Below are 21,178 nucleotides of genomic sequence, written 5' to 3' on the forward strand. Positions count from 1 at the left end.
AACTACTGAGCCTGCGTGCCACAACTACTGAGCCTGCATGCCACAACTACTGAAGCCTGGGTACCTAGAGCCCATGCTTCACAACAAGAGAAGCCACCGCAATGAGAAGCCTGCACACTGCAACGAAGAGTAGCCCCCACTTGCCACAACTAGAGAAAGCCCGTGTGCAGCAACGAAGACCCAACACAACAATCTATATATATATATATATATATATATGTATATGTATATATATAAATAAAACTCTCTGGTATATTGATTACCTGGCTTTTTTCCAGTTGTAGCCAAAGCAGAGGCATCCTGTGACCTGTTACATCCTATTTGAAAGTGGAAATCATAATGTAAAATTAACAGAAAGAAATTTGGAGGTTTTTTTCCCTCAAGGATTTTATATTTATACCTCTTATATGAAAAATATTCTGAAGTGACAAGCATTATATAAAATGTTATTACCTTTTTATCATTACTAGAAGATGATTTTGGAATTGCTTTTTTGTTTTTCTTCATTTTCAGGATATTTTATTAAAGGGACATTTTACAAAGGTTCAGTAACAAACAAGTGAGGGTGCAGTTCTCTGGGGTGGTGAGAGTGGGGTGCCGTCACACCGCATATCTGAAGGCAGGGGAGGGAGGTGCTGCAGAACCGGAGAGAGAGCTGCATGGATGGGCCACCTGACAGGAACTGTGGGACATGACCTCCATCAGGGGGAGAGTTGGGAAGGACAACCCTGACCTCACTCTCCATCATTCTCTAGGTCTCTTGCTGGTGCCTCCCATTAGCCAAACCGAACCAGGAGCCAGAATTCAAGGGGTCCCTATGAGAGGTCCATTGGGATTGCTTCTTAATATATCATTTAAACCAACAGCTCTTCCATTTAGCTCTGTTCTTTCTTCACTGATAAGCCCCATTTGGATGGCAGCCACCTGTGAAAACTTATGTATTAATGACTAGAAAAGATCTCCCTCAAAAGGTAAATATAGTGATAACAATTACTCTTGATTTTTCCTGCTTGAAAAACAGAAATTCTGAAGATCTTTTTTATTGATACATGTAACATAGGACTTCAGAAAATTAGCTTTCTTTTTCTTGAGACAGGTCTTTATAAGAGGTAAATTCTCCCTGTGTGTGTTTTTGTGTTTTCTACATTTGGTAAGACATAAAAAGCCTTCACCCAAAGGAGACTGCTGGAAAACTGGAGATAATTCAGTTATTTTTAAGAACAGGCTATTAACTGAGAAAATTAAATCTAATCAGTGATAACATTTATCAAGAAGACAAGAAGTAATAAGCATCATGAAAAATACTACCTTTCTATCAGTGATAAATAAAGACCTTTTTTTCTGTATTTTTTTAATCTACATTTGATAAATATCAGTCATATGATTTTGTGAGTGGGAATAATGATGGCAAAACATTTGGACACTTATTGTGTTTATATTTACCTTTAAAGTTTCGCTTCACTGCTTGATGGTGGTAGTGGTGCCCTTGCCATGGGAACATAGATTTTGGAGGTGTGCCAGCAAGGGTTTGAATCCTACTCTTCTTTATTCTTCTTCTTAATAAGTTGTGATATTAGTAGTAGATGGTTATTTAGTGTTTACTGTGTGAGCCAGGTACTCTGAGTATGTAGCTATTCCTTACTTCTTTTAATCCTCAGGACAGTTCTGGGGAGTCAGTTCTTATAGAAATGCAAGCCTATCACAGTAGTAAGTGCTGAAGGTAGGATTTAAACTCAGTTCTATAAAACACCAAAGCCCATGGTAAATACTGTGCCATACCCCTCCCTGTGTGACCTTGAGGGAATCACAGATATAAAGCCCTCTACCTGTAATTCTGAAATGAAAAAAGCTTTGGAAATTGCTAGTCTTTTCATAACTTATTTGGTGGCAAAATGAACTCTGAATGGATGAGAAGCTATTTATAGCCTTTGTTAATCCCATTTAGTGCGAATATTCATACATGTTGCTAGAAAAGTAGTAATATGTTTGATTAGGGGGTGCTGCCGTAGACCTCCTCTGGAGATGTTACAAAATTTACTGTGTGCGCGCTGCATTAACTTTACAAGTTAAAATACAAAAATTCTGAAATCTGAAATATTCCCAGGTGACTGTGCCCCTCTATTTAACTTCTGTAATACTTAGTTTTCTTACCTGTAGAGATGTCAAGATCTAACCCAGTATGTCTTAATATGAATTATATTAATTAATACATACATGTAAGTATTAAAGTACCTGGTATATAGTAAGTATTCAGTTTGGGGGATTGTTACTATTATTATCTTGGAATTTATATTTAGTTGTGCAGAGTTTGGATCCTAAAGCTAGAATATGTGGAAAACTAGAGTTTTGTTTAGCTTGTAGCTGAAGCCCAGCACTGCATTGTATCTGTACAGGATTAGTAGGAAGCCATGCCCTTCACAGAATATAAGTGACTTTCCCTTACCAAGGACTATTTAGAACAGCAGTAAGTATAAACGTACACTATGCTGTAGTTTAGGATTTCCTAACCTTTTTCACGTCACTGCACACACAGAAAAGTTCTCTACTGAGATAAATAAGGGAGGGGGATGCTCGTGGCTGCCCGTGCTGCAGCGGGCTCGTGTGGCGCCCGCGTGCTCAGCGAGTCAGCGTCATGGCATACCTGTGAACACGCCTTGGCAAAGCAGTGTGGAGTTGTACATGCCGCATATAAGGGGAAGATAAAAAATGCTGAAAGTTGTTAGTGGATTTACTTTGGTTATCTCCTCTGATTAAGCATCTATTTCTAGTCAGTTAAAATCCAGAAACACCTAGGTGAAACATAATTTTTTGAACAGTTAAGTCTCTTGATTCTTGTCTTCTAACAGTTCAGAATGAGATGGAGTGACTGTTTTACTTAATGCTTTATAAAATGTGTTTGTTGACCTCTTAAATTAAGTTTATTTCACTTGTAAGTTAGAATTATGAAGAAACTATGACATTGTCTTGAACATTTAAAGCATCGGCAAGAGTGGATAGGCCGGTGATATATTTAATTTCGGACATTTTTTTTTTAAGGGGCTGACGTTTATTCCTTCCTCATATATTACAGTAAAAATTGGGTATGGTGGGGTAATTTTGTCAGTTATTTTTTTAAAATGTACAAATTCAGAGTTTGGCTGTTAGGAGTTATTTGCAACAGGGCTCTGGGGGCGGGGCACAACAGGAAGTTATTTCATATTATCCCTGCCCCTCTGCCAAGCGAAAGCCTCCCTACCAGCTAAAAAGAGTGTGCAGAGCAGATTCTCAACCAGATAAGATGTTTCTAGAACGTAGGTTGGAACATTGTCCTCCGCCATAAATTCGGCATAGGGAGGCGGGGCAGACGTAGGGGAGCTGCGAGTACAGAGGCCCCACTTGGGCTCAGGAGTCTGGGATCTGAGAAAACACCCTACATCTGCTTGTTTCTCTTAGAGGAAAGAGTACACAGTTTAAAGGATTAAAGGAGGGTTTCTTCTTCTTGTGGGTCTCTGTGGTGGAGGAGCTTCTTTCCTGGGCTGTAGTGATCCGAACGGGGTTTGCTGGGTTGGTGGCATCCCCAGTGGCTTGTTTGCCTTTGGTGGGGCTCCTCTTTATCCTTTGAGGGGCAGATTTCTAGTGCTTTTCTCTTTTCGTGAGCTTTTGGAGCGGGAGTGGGGATGGGAGGGTGGCATGGCTGGAAACTGTTCGCCTCCTTCTTGGTGCTCACTTGGCTCTGAGGAGCCTTGGAGCTCTGTCTGCTCAAGCTGTGGTCTGTTTCAAGAGGAGTTTTCAGAGTTAAAATATTATTTCTGACAGCCTTACAAATCTGCCTCACTTTTAATACTTTAAAAACTTTATAATTTGGAAGGGTTTACCACCTTCAAAAGTTGTAAGACTAGTGGGTCATTCCATAATAGCCTGTGGCTCAGAATATTGTTACGTGTTAATTTGGAAAGAGTGTGGCTGCTCTTCAGCACTTCTCTGAACCGGGGCATGTTACATGTCAGCTGCGTTGCTTGATTTTCTTCACAGTGTTACATCTTCATTTAAATCATGAATCTGAATTGTATTAATCTAAAACCTACCAGTGTTCCCTAAAATAACATGGTAATAATTTTTGTAAGAAAAAGTAAGTAGTAATGAACATTGTTTCCATTACAGGAACAGAAAATAAAGATAATAAGACAAAATTCCAGAATATATCAAGTCATTATGACAAAATCACACGAACTTTATATTTTAAATTTATTTTAATGATTGGTCTTCCCTGTCATTCCCAGAGGCATGTTACAGAGATAAATACAGTCTCCTTTCAACTCTCATATTTGGAACCTCAGAAATTTGAAATGTTTGATGTGTTAGAGTATCAGGACTGGAAAGTTGCAGGGAGTGAGTTTTCTGCATCTTTCGGGAAGCAGTATTGCTGTGTAAGTGCAATTTGCAGGGCAGATAAAGTGTAAATTTTGTGGGTAGAATTAGTGAGTGGTAACGAGGTGCTCATGTGACGGAGTGTGCAGCCCAAAGCTGCTGGTGCCGGCGGACAGCAGTGCTAGATCCGGGAGGGCAGTCAAGGCGTACGCACCGAGTGTGGACCAGACTTCGAGTCATAATTTTCAGAATTCAGAACTTGTTTTTTCCTTTCAGAAAACTGAAGAATGGGAGAAAAAGAAGACTGAAGCAGACATGGAAGAGTATGTATGGAAAGACAGCTCCTCAGAAAAAAACATCCTGGAAACCCTTCTCCAAATTAAAGCTGCTGAGAAAAATCTGGAATTAAGTAAAGAAGAGCTCCTTGGTACTAAAGAAGTTGAAGAGTACAGAAAGTCTGTTGTTAGTCTTAAGAATGAGGGGGACAATGAAAATACCCTTTCTCAGTACAAAGAATCAGTGAAGAGACTATTAAATTTGACATGAATTATATAGAAAAATTGCCTTGATTTATTAATTTTATGATATATATGTAATCATTATCTAATTTGATATACAGTTGAAGATGTTAAAAAACCATTGTTTTATTACATCAGAGTTAAAATTATTCCTTTCATCCTAATGTACAAAGGTAGTGATTATTCAAAAGTTTTCTTACTTATGCACTGGGGCAATCATACTAATTCGATCTCTGTGATGTCTTCTGGTTCTAAAGTGTTTGGATTTTATTTCTACCATAACAACTTTAGTGTTCATATATATACAATGTTGTTGTTTTGTCACCTGCTCCATTTCTTTCCCTACAAATTAGTACTTACGGGTTGCTTTTGAATCATGATTTTGGTTATTTGGGAAGCTAGGCCCAGAACCCAGTCCCCTGACTGAAGTTCAGTGTTTTGTCTACATAACTGCTGTCTGCCTAGTGAGTTTTTGCACATGCTGATTCTGATTAGAAACAGGTCCTTGGCAGTATTTTCTAACCTAAAAAGTTTGTTCCATTCCTCTATTTTGGGGTCACTTTATGTTGATTCAGTTCTGTTTAGCATCCTGCTTTCCATTTTCTTTGGCTCATTGCTCCAACCCCAAGCTTGCAGAAAAGTGGAAATGGAGATTAGCTGGTATTCATCTCTCTGGATGCCCCTGCTAGAACTTCCACATCTCAGGAAAGAGATGAGGTATAAAGACCCTGAATTTAATTGGAGTAAATGACAAAATAACTGCCCTAAGAAACATTTCATTCAATTTAGCTGTCAATTCAGTACTTTTAAGTATATCTGTAAGTCATTTCTTACCACTTAAAGTTGTCGACAAGTGATTAATTTAAAATTGAAATAAAGGAATTATGGAGGCTGTTATTTGCCTAAAACTTATTTTGCTTGACAGAATTTGAGAACATAAAATGCCGAAAGGAATTTCAGAACAGTTGCTCAAAAGATTTACATAAATTGAAGATATGATTTAGTATTAGCAAGGCCAAGAGTCCGTAGGTTATAAAGGACAACAATAGGGCCTTGAGTTCCATCCATTCCACTGGATGGAAATAGCGAATAAAAAACAAAGTAGATACAACTGAACTTCTAGATCAGGTTTAAAGCATACATAAGTGTACTGAAGTGTTACATTTCTTAGAGAGTCAGAGTTGAGGAAATCTCAGATGTGGAAACAGGATTGAAGAAGGACACATTTGAAAACAGTAGAAGCTGAGGAGAGGTTGTCATTTGGGAACATGTAAAGAGGTGGTAGATTAGGGTCCTCAATCCTGTAGTAATAATACAGTGAAGATGGAAGCAGATGGAGTAATGATACGTAGTAAAGAATTTGACCTTGCTCACAGAGAATCTGGCCTCTCCCGTCAGCTTCTGGGAGGTAATCTGTCATACCTCATAGAAGTGTCTTTGGTTAGGGCAGGAGTCAGTCACAATGGATTTTAGGTGGGGCTCGCTACACCTGATGATAGTCCTAGGCATGCCAGGAAAACCAACCATGTGTTTAGGGTTGGGGGGCTTTGAGTCTCTTGCTAAATCAGTCCACCCAGCAGCTGAGATCAACTGCCCAGGTAATTGATCAGTCAGTCATACCTATGTGATGGAGCCTCAATAAAAATTTAGAACACTGAGGCTCCAGTAAGTTTCCCTGGTTGGCGATACTCTGGACATACTGTCACACACTTTTACTGGGAGAGTAATGCATCCTGCTTCCACGGGGAGAGGACACCAAAACCTGTGAGTTCGGAACACTCCTGAACTTCATCCTAGGTGCTTCTTCCCTTGGCTGATTTTAATCTGTATCCTTTCCCTGCAATAAACCGTAACTGTGAGTATAATAGCTTTCATTGGGTTCTGTGAATTCCTCTAGTGAATTATCGAACCTGAGAGTGGTTTGGGGACTCCCCATCCCCCGAACTTAAAAGTTGATGTCACAAGTAAGGGTGGTCTTGTAGAAGAATGTGCCTTTTTTTTTTTTTTTTAAATTGAGAGTTATGTTTTATTCGGCAAAGTTTTTTTTTTTTTAATTAATTTTTGGCTGTGTTGGGTCTTCATTTCTGTGCGGGGGCTTTCTCTAGTTGTGGCAAGTGGGGGCCACTCTTCATCACGGTGCGCGGGCCTCTCACTATCGCGGCCTCTCTTGTTGCGGAGCACAGGCTCCAGACGCGCAGGCTCAGTAGTTGTGGCTCACGGGCCTAGTTTCTCCACAGCATGTGGGATCTTCCCAGACCAGGGCTTGAACCCGTGTCCCCTGCATTAGCAGGCAGATTCTCAACCACTGCGCCACCAGGGAAGCCCGACTGTGCCCTTTTAACCTTTGCAGTTTGGCTAACTCCGAGCAAAGACCTGAAGACTCTAAGGCTGTGGCATTGACACCTAATGGCAAAATCTTAGAGCTGTAAGATTAATACAAAACTGCCTCAAAAGGGTAACCGTTGTTGTCATTGTAATGTTAGCAATAATTAAACAGCATTTTTTGTCATTATTTAGACTCTTGTCCTTAAACTCTAATTGATCTAATGTATACAATGAACATCATATTCATCCTTACAATGAGGATTCTAGGGGACACTTTTTGCTGTACTGATGATATGCAATCACTTCTGACTTCAAACTCTTAAATTTCATAGCTCAGAAGGTGCTTAAACACATAGGCAACTAAGAAATAGAACAAACCTGTTTTCTTAATTGTAGGCAGCTTTAGTTTTTTTCTTTGCATATTTTCTTTCCAAAATTGGTAAATATGTCATAATACTGGACTATTACAGATTTTTTTCCCCAAAGGTCTGGCTAGTTTCAGTGCTGGAAGAGTTTCGATATCATGGTTATTTCGTAAATGGTGGTAACAACCTTAGCCTTAGTTGTTGACTAGGCCCTGTGATCTTTGTTTCTTAAAGTTTTAACTTCTATTCAGAAGGTCTCTTTGGTCCCTTTGGCTTCCAGTAAGGACATGGTTTGTAGGCTCAGTCGTTTCTGTCGTGGCTGACTGTTCAGGTCGCCTCTGTAGTCTAAGTTTACTCAGTTTATCTGATGGTCAGAGGTAGGGGCTGAAGAAGAGAAGGAGTGTGTTTGTTTTCTTACAAAGGTAAATATGTTTTTCCCAAATTATGGTCATTTCTATAAAACAATTAGCAATTTTAGGGAACAAAGAAAATTCTGAGAAATCCCAAGGAAGAAAAAACTTTTTTTTTTGGCAGCCCTAGTTGGAAAACCTTCAAACAGTTTGTATATATTTGAAAGAAAATTAAATAACCTTTTAAAAGAATGTATAGACAAATAATTTTTAAAGACAGCTTCCTGAATAACTTAAATATTTTAAGGTAATTTAAATCTTGATATCCCCCCCTAAATTGCCTGAGTTTTTTCCCCTAATGTATTAAGAAAGAAATTGATAACATTTATGATACTTATTATGAATAGCAAATGAATGTAAATCGATTACATTTTAAAAATTCAGACTTTTATTTGTGGTTAATATTCTGAGGGAAGAGTACTATTTTATTAATCTTATAATAGGATTTCCTCTTTATTCATTATGCTTAATGGCTGTCTTTTAATGTCTGTTCTCACATTAAAAAATATTTTCAGAGATGAGATTAAGGGCCTAAAGTTTAAGATCATTAGAGACTTGAATTACAGTTTTCTACACTTAAGAGTCAGAGTATAAGATTTAGGGGGTGAATCTGGTGTAAGTGGACAGAGCTTGAAATACCTAGAGCTAATATTTGCACCTGGGAAAACAATTTATACAACTGAGGGACATAAACTAAAACTCCCAAGATTTATTCAACAGAAAACTCAAAGATCTTAGTGCCATAATTATTGAGAGTCATGTCAGTTTTAGAAAAAGATGATGATGGGTTAAGATTGAGAAAGATTAATCAATTGAACATAAAAAATTATATAAAAATCAGGAAGCTTTTGCTCATGGGTTAGTAACTGTAATCGTTCATAGTGCTTTTTTGCTCAAGCCACTAAAAGATTTCATTAAAATATGTGACAATAATATGACCTTGACAGGAACCAAATATGATGTTATGGTGTTTTCCTCCCTGTATCTTTTTTCCATACTCATTGAGAAAATGGAGGCTTGTAGTCCAACAGTGATTTTGAGCATGGACTTTTGAACCATGTTGCTTATTAAGTCAGGCTTTGCTACATACTAGCTGTGTGACTTTAGGCAAGATACTTAGCCTCTCTTTCCTCAGTTTCCTCATCTGTAAAATGTGATAAGAACAGTATAATAGTTAACAGTAGCATACTTATCTCACAGAGTTCAAGGAATCAACAAGCTAATACATGTACAGCACTTAAAACTATCGCTTACATGGTGCTGAATAACTGCAGAGATCAGAATTTTGGAACTTCAGCAAAAGGTACACTATTCAAAAAATGGAAATAATCAAAAAAGCAATTATGTTTATCAAACATTGGCATTCTTTAGAGATTGGTAAGAATGGGTATCTGTGCTTTTTATTTATTTGTTTTTAACCAAACTGCCCTCGTCTTACAGAAAACTAAAAATGATTCTCTTAAAAGCTTACAATGCTCACATCTTTTACCATTAAGAGCGCTCCTTCAGAATGGTACATTTTTAAATTTGCTTGGATCCTGACTTTCTCTGTCCTAGTTTATACTGGCCCTGGTGCTTTCGACAGCATCCAGATGCCAGGATGACTACACAACAGCAGAGAAAGATGACAGAGGTGCAGAGGGCCACAGGAACCAACCACGTCTTGGAAGTCACAGGTGCCCCATCAGGTGATGTGTCTTCATTCTCAGATGTACGGTTTCTGCCGTTGTACCCTTTGGTTTTGTTCAGTAATTGTTTGCTACTGTTGAGTTGAGATGGAATAGGCATATGAGAAAGTTTTGTGTTTATAGGCACAAAGAAAGGAGAAATAGTCTTGTTATCTGGATTGTTGATGAACTCAGTACTGGCTGACACCATATTTACGTTTGTGGTGATGGAGTCATTCAGAGAAATGAATCTTGCCCAAGAGTCTGTGGTTAATTCCTTGGAATACCTAGTATTATTTGTGGTTGCAAACAAATCTTGATATGTGATTGATGATGGAGCCTCTACTGATGGTAGCATTTGGTTTATCATGGTCATTTGTTGTTTATCTAAATACATAGCTTTTAGAATCCTTAGTCTCTCCCGTATGTTAGATGAAGAACGGGTATTTAGATATGTGGGCAGTGATTGTTCAAAAACCAGCAAATCTGGATCTACACCTGAAATATAAATAAGGCATCATTTAAATTTTATTTTTAATTTAGAAGACAGAACCTTAAAGTACAGTTTGGAGAAGTCTTGGATTTTGCCACTGTAAGTTACTGAACTAAGCTAATTTCAAGTTCACTGCATTCTTCTGAAAGGCTTAGAAACATACTAGCCACGTTTGAATTTTTCTTAACTTTCTAAGACACTTTCTGTTGCAAATGAACTTGGCTACATCACATCGTGGAGAAAACTGCCAGGGCTTTTGCGCAATAATAGCAGTATTGGGCAAGAGCTGCAGAAACAGTAACCATTTGATGTGTATGACATATTAAAGTCAAACAAAATGAGGCCTGAGAAGTGTAACTATTCAAAATTATTAGCAGAGCCCTAAATCTCATCCCTTCCCAGTACCTGAGGGCCTTCAGTGTTCTCTCTCTTCTTGTAAAACTCCTTTCCCTCTGGCTTCAAAAACTCTCAACAGCTTTACAGTTGTCACACTGTTTCCCTTTCAGTCTCTCTTGAGCGTGCTCGCTCTCTCAACACACCACCACCTACTCCCTTCCTTTCCTTTCTGACTTGTTTTGTGCCTTCTGTCATTTTGTTTCCATCCTGACTATTCTGCCAATTCTGCTTCTGGGGTGATCAGTACTTTCCCTGTTTCCTGATCACTGTATCTCATTGCTTTGGCTTCTCTCTTGTTCTTGATACTGATGGCCACCTCTCCTTGCATTCTTCTCCCGTGACTCCCTGGACCCCAAATTCCTTTGGCACTTTATCTCAGGCTGCCTGCCTCTCGTTTTTCCCTTCCTTTGCTGGTTCTCTCCTTGGTCCTCACTGATTGTCCTATAATCTTTAGTCTTTAGTCCTTGGTTTTCTGCTGTATTTCTCGTCATCCCATACCAACCACCCTCCCACCCCTGGCCACCAAGAGATTATCCTCATCAACAGTCACCACTACATTGAAGGCCCTGAAATCCACATCCTCAATTTTTTCCTCTTTCTTGAGCTCTGATCTCATTTCTCCTGTGCTCTACTGGAGGTTCCCACCTAAACATCTCACATCACCGCTGGCATTCTCAAAACCATCATCTGGTCTGCCTCTTTGTCTTTTTCAGTGGCATCATCATTCTTCTGTCACCCATGCTGGACTCTGCACTGCAACGGGATTTTTGACTCCTCAGTTCTCTTCTTCTTTATCCAAAAAGTAACTAAGTGCTATCCAAGCCCTTCCCAATATGCTAGCAACCATCCCTCCTCTTCGTTGCAACTACAGTCACCTTGTCCAGATATAACATTATCCTGACTGCATTTTCTAATCTGCATCCTACATATAATTTTCCTGGACTAAGATAACCAGACATCACTTTAATGATAGTGTTTTCTCATGAAATACCTTTGTTGGTTCCATGTTTCTGACAAAGTCAAACCAAAACTCTCCTCTGTCCTTTTGTTACCTGGCCTGCCCTATCCTACCCGTATTTCCATTGCAGCCCCAAACGTGCCCCTATTGGAGCCACACCAGTGTTTGTGCTTTCCTGGGGTGTGATACGGAGCTCCTTATCTTGCCTCTACCTGGCCTCTGCCATGAAGCCTCCTCTGAATAATTGAGCTTTCTTTAGTCTCCCCTTCTTTTGAGCCTTTGTACTTGAGGCAGTATCACACATTTTTGTATTTAATTGTATGTCTTACACTAATTGTAAGACTTGCTGCATCAACTAGATTAGAAGGAGCTCGAGGGCAGAGACATGGCTGTAATCTCCTGCAGTGTGGAGCACAGCATGCAGCATCATGTGTTCAATAAGTACAGATTGATCGAGAAATTTACCTCCTTTGTATCGTGTTGGCAAAAATCTATTCTTTGATGTTTACTGATTGGTACCCTGAGATTATATACACGGGAAAGGACACTTAAATATGTATTTTTCTAAAGGAAAATGTAGTCGTTATCTTGGGACCAATGCTATGCTAATGTGTGGCAGTAAGTGCATTTCCCCATCCCTGACACCCATCTTTGTAGAATCCTTGTATGCAGCATCAGCGAACCTCAAAACTGACACTTAGCATTTTCTTTATTTCCTAGTGGTATCGTTAACCACTATAGTAGAAATACCTATTTTGGTTCTTGCTGAAGGCTCTTGGAATAAATGAAATACAATGCTCTTGTTCAGTCACATATGATTTGTTATCTGGGATGAACTCATCCTTGCTGAACATGCCAAATTAATGGGAATTTCCTTTTAGTTTTCTGCCCTGGAAGCCCCAAACTTTTCCAGACAGAGTTCACTGGGAAATAATGATTTAGATTCATACATGGCTACTGCCAACCAATTTCTAGGTTATATGCCTCTACTAAAATATTACTGACATTCTTCAAAATACATACAAAGGACATAAATCATTACCGTCTGTTATGTTGTATAAAATGGCGCTGGTTCCGGGCTCCAATATGCAGCTCTCCAGGGTTGGGCAGTGAATATGGAGGCAGTTGACATCGTCATGAATAGGATCGTGGAAGAAGACAGCCAAGTTACAGGAAACTGAAAAGGAAGCAGGCAAAGTACATCTGCAGATGGTCTTGATTTCTGCAGCTTGATGAGCTCTGAGTAGCTTACATTTCTTTCAAGAACACTGGATTAACAGTACGTTGCAGGGCTATGTTCAGACATCTTACAGAACATTATGAACGATCGCAAATGCTTCTGTGAATATGGGAAAATGCCTCTTCACAAGAAAATAGCTACCAATATTCTCAGTAATCTTTCACACATCCCATGCTACACAGATTACCTGGAATCATTTCCCAGTCCCAGTATTTTATGTTCAGGAAAATCCAATTGGCTACAAAAACCTCTGGGGATTTATATAGATCAGATTTCTAGATGCAATACCCTCTCAGAATACTAAGGCACTGAAGTTCACCAGAGAGAGAAAGAGGAAAAAAAATAGACAAAGCCTGTAACAGAAGGGGGAGTCATAGGAAGGGCAAAAACAGTAATGACCCGTGTTGTTGGGAGAGGCCCAGGTGGCGTAAAGGCAGCAGGCTGGGTGAACATCACCTTGACCCCGACTGCAGGTGTGTGCTAGCCCCATGCTGCAAAGCCACGTCCAGTGAAAAGCTAATCGGTGTCATTCAGAGAGGAAGGGAGTAGACCGACAAGGTGGTTAGCATTTGGGATTCTAGTGGGGAGGGGCTCATCACTTGCTCTTGCCGACTCCCCTTTTCTAAGTAGATTTGCTCCATAAACGATACCGTGTTATTTCTGGAAGGTCAGATTTGTTGAATGCAAATCTTCAGTCTGTCCTCCTTTAAGTGCAGCACAGATTTTCCTCCTGCTGTAGTGTAGTAGGAACCATGTGATGGGAAATATTCATTGGCCCAAAGGTATCAGCTTCTTTAATAAAATGAGATTACGGAGGGAGAGTGTACGATTACCAGAACTCCGAGTGTGCCTACAGCTGCTGTGGAATTGCTGGCAGAACCTGCTCTGCTTCTGTGTAAGGTTAACTGCAGGGGTTACGTCTCCCCTATTACTTCTGGGACACCCCGTGTTTCTACACACTGTATTTTTCCAGAAGGAGAAAGAATAGGACAAAAGTCAATTAATAATACATTGCTAATACATTATAGATTACAAATACATTCCCTGAGGACTGTGCTGTAAAGTTTAAGGAAAAGGAACAAAGAATATTCAAATTTAGACATCTAAATTTCTGATAAGAAAGTAGTGGATGCTGTAGGGAGCAATTTTTCAAGATCTTTTACATTCTTCATGCATATTTCAGAGTCCCAGCTCTGAGTAGGTTAGCTATTGTAGGATTGTGCATTTTAAAGTTCTGGCTTCTAGGTAAAAACTGGGATGTGTGTTCATGCCTTTTCTTCTTCTGGAGAAAGAAAGCCACAACTTGGAAGCCACAGAGGCTCTGAAATCCTGGAATTCTACTGGATGCTTTTAGTATCCCCGGAAGTCCAGAGGCCACAGCTTCCCTGGTGTGGAGAGTCGGGTAAATTCATGCCATGGGAAAATGCTGAAAAGGTATCAACCCTCCCTCACCTCCTCTCAGTGAAGGCTTCTGGGGTTATAAGCATCTGAAAGCAGAATATCTAGATTTGCTACCTTTTCCAAAATTTCCCTTTAATAAATTAATTGCTCTCTTCTGTGCCTGATTAACTTTTGAGGGCTAAGCCTGTGACAACGTCTCACACTGTGGTCTCTTGACAGTCGGTTTAGATTTTCCAAGGAGCTCTAATTTGCATCCCAGAAATCTTACATGGATAATTGGATAGGAGGCATTGACAATTAATGTCGGTAAGAAAACACGGGAAGAAAGTGTGGAACAACAAGAGAATTATTTTAAAGTACTGTGTTGCTTTTGTTGTTTCTTTCCAAGTAGCTTTCAAATCTTGGAAAAATGAAAAATAAATGAAGTCTTTAATCAAATGTAACTTGAAATTCTGCAACAATGAAATGTTTTCCTAATTACAGGCCTTGATTATATTATATGAATGATATTTAGCCCTGAATCCAGATTTCAGACCAAAAAAAAAAAAAATTCTGTTAGGATATTTTGAAAACTAACTTTCTCTCTCTTTCTTTCTCTCTCTCTCTCCCCCTCCTTTCCTTTCTTTTCCTCTTTTTCTAGTTGACATATATTTCCCTATTTCTTTCAAAACATGAACCACAATCTAAATTCCTGTTCAATACATCCCCACACTTGGTCAACCCAAGCAAGCACATTTCAAAAGTGTGATACGATACCAATATCACCAAAAGAACCTTGAAAAGGAAATATTTTTGAAATCATATATGCTATATTCTGGGCTATAGAAATATTGTTAGCCAGCCCTCAAGGCAATATTTTCATTTAGCACTTTAGTGAAGAGAAGAGGTTCCCTGTTACCCGTAGGTTCATAGCCTCCCGGGTCACTACTAGATTTGTAAATGGAGCCTGCACTGGCCCCAGCTGCAAAATCAGTCTCAGTGTCTCTCCGTCTCTGCCCACTCCCTCATCCCAGGGCATCTTCTCTAGTTCTCGTCAGCTCTTCACTGCACCCTCTGCCTAAGGGTCCTTTCTTAGGTCCTCATTTTGGAAGTTTCCCCTGATCTTTGCTCAGGTCTATCATCGACACTTACCATCCTTCCTAAGACAGCAGCTCTGACTGCACTTCTGACCAGTGCTTTCGGAATAATACTTCAAGAACTGGGCCCCCAGCTTCTGAGACTCCTCCAGGTCAACTAGGAGACCTGGGAAGCGTCGGATCCAGCAGTCTCTGTAAAACACAGTGGGTGAGCAGAGAGAGTCTGAGGTCCACCCCATGCTTAAGAGCAAAATCACGTCTGCTGCCACGACCGCCACATGCATCTCCCTGGGATGAAGACTCGGCAATAAGTCTGATGACCAGACAGACGCTGAAGCTGACCATCAGGGTTTAGAATGGTTTCTGGAACTTCAGGGCTGTTGCTAAGGGAGAAGGCTCCCTTGGAACTCTGTGAAGGGTCACTTTCTAGAAAAATGAAGCGGCTCTTTGACTGCACGTTGATTTTTCTTTTGTTTCTTCCCAGTTGCACCCCAGGTGAACATTTGACTTGATGCTGTTAACGCTGAACACTTTCCAGGCCATTTCAATACTCTGTCCTTTAGCCTTTGGAAGACGTAGATTCTTTCCTCTGCCTTTGTTCTTTCTGTGAAAGTGAAGTCACAGACACCTTTTACTAAGTAAATATAAAGGCAAGTTGAAATCCTAGCCAAGAGTCTTTCTGAGGAAAACAATAGTTTAGTCACTTGATGTCAGATAAAGGAAGGATCCATTTCACCAGAAACAAGACATCATTTTGTCAGGACACTTCTATAAGGTTTTTTAAGAAACTTGTGACTGCAGGGTTTTTTTTTTCAATTATCTTCTTTTCTTTGATTTGAAGTTCTAACATTCAGGTTCACTAGAAAACTAGTTTGAGCATGGGTTTAAATTCTTTGTTTTTGCAAAAAAAAAAAAAAAAATCGAAAGTAAATGAAAACTGAAAATGAAATAAAAAATTTAAATTTTGCAGTGATTTTGAAAACACTGAATATGAATCCTGGTCACTTCTTGGTGCCAGGCGTTTTTTGCAAAGGCCAGCCACAAGCTTTTTAAAAAGAAGATTAAAGATCCAGCCAAAAGAATATCCTTATAATGTAGATGGAGCACAATACCCATTAAAGTGTATTTTGTTCAGTCAAGACTAAAAAGCATAATTGAAAATTGTGATGAAGTTCAAAAGCATAATTGAAAATTGTGATGAAGTTGCCTAATCTGTTTTCTGATATTTATGTTTTCAAGTTACAAAGAAGTCTTTGGGAAGCACATACATAAAGGCATCTCTGAAGCAGATGTAGTTACAAGAAATATGCATTAGGGAAATAATAGTTTTAAATTTCTACATATTAATAAAGTTACTTCCACTGCAATGCCAAAACATTTGAAAAAAATATTAAAGACAGTGAAAATGGCTTCCTTTGTGAAGACTGTGTGTTCCATATCCCATACATTCCAAGATGAAATTAGTTCAAAGCATGGAACTGTTGCTTTTTTGTATCCATTTTTATACAAAGCATTAGTGGTAATTAGTTCGGGGCATAAAGTACCATACTGCTCTTTTTAAAAAAAAAAAAAAGAAACCTTTTCTCTCTTGTGATCTGTTTCTCTTATACTTTTTTGCACACTCACTCACTTACTTGACACAAAAATGTTAACATTCTTTGAACTTTCATCTCTTCACCTGTCTACTAATAAGTTTAATAATCATATTTTGATTTTTAGAAGCACAGTATTAACGATTGATAATAAAGAGGATGACAGTCAAAAGACTGAATAGCTTAAAAAAAATTTCACTTTCTGCTGAGCAAAAATTATATCATGGACTAACACCTAACCTTCCATAAGCCACATAAAATGCACTAAAAATAAAAAATATTTTATTCTAATGAACTTCTCTTAGAAAGCAAGTTTCAGTTGCTTACCTGCAAGCAATCTGACTGTTTCATCTGGTCACAGGAAAGAGGGAAGAGAGGTTTCCTAAAGGCAAAACAGGAGACAGATGAGGAACAAAAGAGTACTCCCTGTTTTACCATGAGGTTCCATAGCTATTTTGATTAGTTCATGCCCTGGGGACATAAACCGTAAAGTCAACTTTGTAACCTTCTAACCTCCACATCTTTCAGTCGCATTAAATGTGGTTTCTTTCCTGTGATATATAATTCCTTGAAGTTCTCATGTTCCCTGCAGGGATAATGGAACAATCCACAGTTGTTTAATCCTTTTGCTGTCAGATGATGTTCAAGGGGAGACCAAAGTTGCATTTTAAAGAACCTACAAGTTCCAATGTAAAAGCAGGCTCTAAAATTTTAAAAATAAATTTTGGGGTGATTGATGAACATTGAGTCTGGAAACAGATAACTTCTTGGAGCTGGGTATTTTGAAAAGGAGAGATTAAAAACTGAACAGCAGGGACAGAGGGAGGAAACTTCAACCAACTGAGATGTGGAGCAGAAACATCCCCCCATGAGCCTGATTCAGTAGCTCTGGTGTGGGAACCAGAATTCTTATTTTTATAAAAAGTATCTCAGGTGATTTCCTAAGATGTTTGGAAAACACTGAAATAGGTGACTGAAATAAGTGAAAGTTTTGCCTACCTGAAGTGCTCAGCCTGGATTAAATAGAATCATTTTAAGAACTGTGCTACTTTAAACTCATTTAAATTGCCCCCTATGCTTTAATGAAAGCAAGATATTTCAGTGTTGCTTATTAAAAAAACAAAAAAGAAACAAAGTTGATTTAGAAGTATTGGAGGGACTAAAAAATAGAGATAAACAATTTTTAAGTGGTAGTGAAGTAATAGCATAGGTTTCCTAAATTCAAAAGATTAAAAAACAAAAAGTCAATATGTCATCCTTATTTTAAAGATGCTAATTGTAGTATTTACTTAACATTTTCATTTCATCAGTTCATAAAATTGGTGGAAATCATTTTGTAAAATGGGGCCTGAGAAATTAGAATATATCATTAATTATTAAATTGACATGCATTCACTTAAAAAAACCCAAACCATACCGAACAGTACAATAACAAATAATAACCATTCAAGATCTTACAATGTTAACATTTTGGTAAACATCCTTCTAAACATCTCCATTCAAAAAATAGATACTTATATACAATTTTACAAAAATGGATTCACACTGTTTCAGAAACTGTTTTTTAAAAATCCAATGTAAAATTACATGTTCAGTGTCTCTAAAGAAAGCTCTACATCTAAAATTGTAATAGCTCTATGGTATTTCATTCTACCCATGTACCAAAATTTACTCTGAGCCTTAGCTGTAAAAGAGTATTAAAATAGATTATAATCCACAAAGAGCACTTACAACATGTAATAAACTTTCAATAAATGTTAGCTACTCCTAACATTATACATTGTTTTTCAATTTATTATTCAAAGCAACACTGTGACAAACATCTTGTACTTTGATTTTTTTCCATTCTAGGTCAAAAGGTATACCTTCCATAAAAATTCTTGAAGCAATAGCCTAACTCTGTGTTTGACCATTACTTTAGGCTTTTGTAAAACAGATCACGATGTGTTTGAAGTGAATCATGGTGCCACAAAGGCCACTCTTTATTATTCATTAATCAGTGGATAACTATAAAAGTATACCTCCAGTTATAGACAAGCAATATTTTCATGAAGCTTAAAAATAATTTTAGGTCTTTTGTAAATAAAGTTTATCTTGCTTTGACTTTGCATTTCTAGCTTAACAGAAAACTTACTTTGTGAGTTATTCAAATGACTTGATCTTTAAGAGGCTTTCAATTCTAAATGACCTTATGTCAGGGGCCAGAAAGCTTACAGGATCAGTGCCCAGTACTGCCAAGCTGACACCCCAGATTACCTGCCCAAGATCTGCTCCGATAATATTACTGTCCGTGAATTGCCTTTCTAATGCACGTGATTTTTTTTTTTTTCTTTTGGTCTGTTTTTAAAAAGCAAGAAAATACCAGTCTGAGGCATATCTGTGATGGCTGGGAAACAAAAGCATCCACTGAAAAAAAAAAAAAAAAAAAAAAAAGCATCCACTGGTGAAAGATTCTAAAGGGACCGAGGAGAGACTAAGAGCCTGTTCTTTGCTGCCCCACTGAATCTGGCACTGTTGCTGATGGAGGGACAAATAAATCCCAGGTCCAAGACTCTGACACAGGGGGCAACTTCTGGCAAAATTTCCCCAGTTAAATGCCTAATACTGGACGTGGAACATTAGAGGATGCTAAATTCATGACCACCTACCCCCAAAAAACCTTAGATGTCTCCACTACACGCTCATTGAGAACAGAAGTGTGAAAGGGCCAGGTGAGAACTGAGTTTTATCAGTAAGGATTTAAAGGCCAGGTGAAACAAGGTGAAAGCTAGACGTTTTCCCCAGGATCCAAGAAAATATCTTGAAAGAGGCAAGTCATAGGTCCATCTTTGTTTCCTTCACTTTTCCCAGGGAGGCCAGAATCTACTAGAATTTTTTTCTATGTCTTCAAAATTTTAGTTTCTTGTTCATGGTGTATTATAAAGAAAATAAGGGATGACAACACCTCACTATGAAGCTGTTAATTACACAGGAAGAAGTGCAAATGTAACCGAACAATGTGTTGAAAGAATTTCATGTTTTACCATACGACTTTCTTCTCTGTTTTTTAACCCTTCCCCTTCCTAACATAAAATGTTAATTAGCTTTGTAGAAGGTATCTTTTGTTTGAAATAGGGGGCAATGTACTTATGAAGAAGTTACTATTTAACAACTTGTCATTCATGAAGAAAGCTAAAACTTGTTAAAAAAAAAAAAGTCCAAATACATATTCTCTCCCCAAGTAGAGGACTACTATTTGGTTCTCAGTCTCTGGTCTGAGAGAGTTTCCAAGCGATTTTTGGTTAAGATAAGGGTGAACACACACACACACACACACACACACTGCTCCCTCCCAATACTATCCCTTCTACTCAAAGGTAACCTAACAATTACCGCCTACTCCCCCTTTTGAGGATTAATTCATAGCTCAGGAGCAGCACAAGATCCTTATTACTTGGGGTGAGCTTTCTACTTGCAATGTTCGGTGTAAGAAGATGGGGAAGAAGTATCCTTCCTTATGAAGTCCTCAGACTGTAGGGGCAGGGGTAGGAGGGGTAAGAGGGTGGCGAGAAGAGCCACCTCTGCAGGCAGATACGAGCAAAAGCGGCCGGACCTTTTTGCCCAGAGGTAACATTCCGTGATGGCTAGTCCAAACAAACTGAAATTGGGAATGCAATGGCTGTTAGAAAATATTTAAAAGAAGGCACGTGATCTAACTTTATTTAGTTGAGTTGTACTTCTTTCTTTTAATAGCATAAAGAGAACAGGCCGCAGCAGCAAATACAAGCTCCTCTGCTTCCCAGCCTTTTCTATCGGGGGCACCCGGTGCGCCGAGACCTGCAGAACCTGCTGCCATCTGGCCGGCCCTTCTTCCTGCAAGATGGCTCCTACGCGATGACCATTCCGAAGAATCAGCTCGAGGTGCCACCTACACGCTCAGAGACGGCCCGTGTGCCTCGGCCCCCCGGGACACGATGCCGGACTCGACAGGACTGGCGATACCAGATGTGATGTCTTTTTGACTCCCGGACCCCGACTTATTTCATCCCCTTCCTCCCACGCCCGTTTCTTTTCCTTTTCCCTTCCCGCTGGTAAGGCGCCTTGGAAGAAGAGGCAACCGGCTTCATCCCGCCTTCCGCGCGCCCGGAGCATCGCCGCAGATCCGGCGGGCTGCAGGGTCGCGGCGCCCGGCGCGCGGGGGCGGCTGCGGGGACGCGCCTTCCCGAGGCCCGCAGCCGAGGCCCGCCACCTCCTACCCTCCCCGAAAGCCGGAGCCGGGCGGCGGGGGTCCTGCGGGCGGAAGTGAGAAGCCAGGCGTGGGAGGAGGCTGCCGGCTGGGGGCTGGGGGCTGGGGGCTGGGATCCCCTCCCGGCCGACGGCCCGGGACGACCCGAGCGGGGAGCGATCGCCG

At 39.5% G+C, this 21,178-nt stretch overlaps 2 protein-coding genes across 7 annotated transcripts in view; one reads left to right on the forward strand and one right to left on the reverse strand.

Annotated features, from left to right (window-relative positions):
- The window catches only part of MRPS35 (mitochondrial ribosomal protein S35), a 49,598-nt gene extending 43,836 nt beyond the window's left edge, over positions 1-5,762 (forward strand). For both annotated transcript variants that reach the window (XM_036864836.1, XM_036864837.1), the window contains one exon: positions 4,624-5,762. In XM_036864836.1, coding sequence (XP_036720731.1) covers positions 4,624-4,893 — 270 coding nt within the window. In that variant the 3' untranslated portion in view covers positions 4,894-5,762. The remainder of the gene's footprint in view (positions 1-4,623) is intronic.
- Positions 5,763-8,351: 2,589 nt separating this feature from the next.
- Positions 8,352-20,792, reverse strand: MANSC4 (MANSC domain containing 4). 5 transcript variants are annotated; one of them, XM_036864832.1, is made up of 7 exons: positions 20,605-20,792; positions 17,302-17,374; positions 17,116-17,170; positions 15,252-15,800; positions 13,176-13,235; positions 12,522-12,656; positions 8,352-10,130 (listed from the first exon to the last, which is right to left on the reverse strand). In XM_036864832.1, exons 4-7 carry the CDS (start codon positions 15,478-15,480, stop codon positions 9,487-9,489), a joined length of 1,068 nt encoding a protein of 355 aa, XP_036720727.1. In that variant the 5' UTR covers positions 15,481-15,800; positions 17,116-17,170; positions 17,302-17,374; positions 20,605-20,792; the 3' UTR covers positions 8,352-9,486. The 5 variants fall into 5 exon arrangements, with proteins under 5 accessions (XP_036720727.1, XP_036720728.1, XP_036720726.1 ...); XM_036864833.1 differs by lacking the exon at positions 17,302-17,374; XM_036864831.1 differs by lacking the exon at positions 17,302-17,374 and having other exon boundaries at positions 20,485-20,792.
- Positions 20,793-21,178: the final 386 nt, after the last annotated feature.

Source organism: Balaenoptera musculus, chromosome 10 (genome assembly GCF_009873245.2).
Source record: "Balaenoptera musculus isolate JJ_BM4_2016_0621 chromosome 10, mBalMus1.pri.v3, whole genome shotgun sequence".
Lineage (NCBI taxonomy): Eukaryota > Metazoa > Chordata > Mammalia > Artiodactyla > Balaenopteridae > Balaenoptera > Balaenoptera musculus.

Coding starts and splice junctions, on each gene's coding strand:
- MANSC4 (XM_036864833.1), bottom strand. CDS start 15,480: ATGCATGTGGCGGTCGTGGCAGCAGACGTGATTTTGCTCTTAAGCATG. Junction 13,236..15,251: donor CTGCTGTCTTAGGAAGGATG/GTAAGTGTCGAT, acceptor GACACCGATTAG/CTTTTCACTGGACGTGGCTT. Junction 12,657..13,175: donor CACCTGCAGTCGGGGTCAAG/GTGATGTTCACC, acceptor CTTCCTTTTCAG/TTTCCTGTAACTTGGCTGTC.